Genomic DNA, 1,776 nt, shown 5'->3' on the forward strand with positions numbered 1-1,776 from the left:
ATGTCCAACCTGGCAACCCTCTGCTACAATATAACCTGTCTATGTCCAACCTGGCAACCCTCTGCTACAATATAACCTATGTCCAACCTGGCAACCCTCTGCTACAACTTAATCTGTCTCTGTCCAACCTGGCAACCCTCTGCTACAACTTAATCCGTCTCTGTCCAACCTGGCAACCCTTACTACAACTTAATCCATCTCTGTCCAACCTGGCAACCCTCTGCTACAAGTTAATCTGTCTCTGTCCAACCTGGCAACCCTCTGCTACAACTTAATCTGTCTCTGTCCAACCTGGCAACCCTCTGCTACAACTTAATCCGTCTCTCTCCAACCTGGCAACCTTCTGCTACAATTTAATCCGTCTCTGTCCAACCTGGCAACCCTCTACTACAACTTAATCCATCTCTGTCCAACCTGGCAACCCTCTGCTACAAGTTAATCTGTCTCCGTCCAACNCTCCTCCTCCTCCTCCTCCTCCTCCTCCTCCTGCAGGACGCGGATCCAGCAGACAGAAAATGGGAAACTCGGACACCAAACTTCACTTCAGGAAGGCTGTGATCCAGCTCACGACCAGAACTCAGGTCGGTTCCACTTCCTGCTGGAAACAAAAAAATAAAATAAACATTTGAGTTTTTAGGCGAAACTGAGGAGAGAAAAGTACCAGCTGGAAACGTCAGGTGCAGAAAATCAGGAGGAGAAACACCTTAAATGAACAGAAACATTGTTTTTACTTAAAATATTCAAATATTTTAGATATTTTAAAGGTTTTAATACTAAAAACAGGTTTTTAGGTCTTTTGATGCTGATTAGTTTGTGAAACACCTGCTGCACTTAATACATACAAAATTAATTCAATGAACTGTTTAACATTTAGTTTCCCAGCAGGAGTTTTTATCACAGGCAGGGTTGTATGCAAATTTTATCTTTAGAAGTTTTTATCGGTGAGCAATAAAATGCAAACTAACATTTAAAGTTCTGACTCCTCTTTTAATAGAAAACTGATATTTTAAATTTTTTAAGTGGATAAAATGGGTTAGGAACTCTTTTTTTCAGATTTTTAGGCCATTGTTGGTGGATTTTTGTGAGGAAAGAGGAAAACATTTAGTGTTTTGTTGTGTTTTCACTCCTGCAGCCGGTCGAGGCCTCAGACGACGTGTTCTGGGATCAGTTCTGGGCCGACTGCTCCATCGCCGTGCAGGATGTTTTCGCTCTGGTTCCTGCAGCCGAAATCCGAGCCGTCAGAGAGGAGTCGCCATCCAACCTGGCAACCCTCTGCTACAAGGTAAATAGTCTCTGTCCAACCTGGCAACCCTCTAGCACAAGATGACCTGTCTACATCCAAACTGGCAACCCTATTCTACAAGGTAAAGAGTCTCTGTCCAACCTGGCTCTAACCTGGCAACCCTCTACTACAAGGTAATCTGTCTCTGTCTAACTTGGCAACCTTATAATTTAACCTGTCTCCGTCCAACCTGGCAACCCTATTCTACAAGGTAAAGAGTCTCTGTCCAACCTGGCAACCTTCTGCTACAAGATAACCTGTCTCCATCCAACCTGGCAACCCTATTCTACAAAGTAAAGAGTCTCCATCCAACCTGGCTATAACCTGGCAACCCTCTGCTACAATATAACCTGTCTATGTCCAACCTGGCAACCCTCTGCTACAATATAACCTGTCTCTGTCCAACCTGGCAACCCTCTGCTACAATATAACCTGTCTATGTCCAACCTGGCAACCCTCTGCTACAATATAACCTATGTCCAACCTGGCAACCC

The 1,776-nt window shown here is 44.3% G+C and overlaps 1 protein-coding gene across 1 annotated transcript in view; it reads left to right on the forward strand.

Annotated features, from left to right (window-relative positions):
- The first annotated feature begins 474 nt into the window (after window positions 1-474).
- Window positions 475-1,776, forward strand: part of hid1b (HID1 domain containing b) — a 20,349-nt gene continuing 19,047 nt past the window's right edge. Inside the window, exons 1-2 of the mRNA XM_014014853.1 lie at window positions 475-581; window positions 1,133-1,282. Coding sequence (XP_013870307.1) covers window positions 516-581; window positions 1,133-1,282 — 216 coding nt within the window. The 5' untranslated portion in view covers window positions 475-515. The remainder of the gene's footprint in view (window positions 582-1,132; window positions 1,283-1,776) is intronic.

Source organism: Austrofundulus limnaeus, unplaced genomic scaffold (genome assembly GCF_001266775.1).
Source record: "Austrofundulus limnaeus strain Quisiro unplaced genomic scaffold, Austrofundulus_limnaeus-1.0 Scaffold119, whole genome shotgun sequence".
NCBI classification, from domain to species: domain Eukaryota; kingdom Metazoa; phylum Chordata; class Actinopteri; order Cyprinodontiformes; family Rivulidae; genus Austrofundulus; species Austrofundulus limnaeus.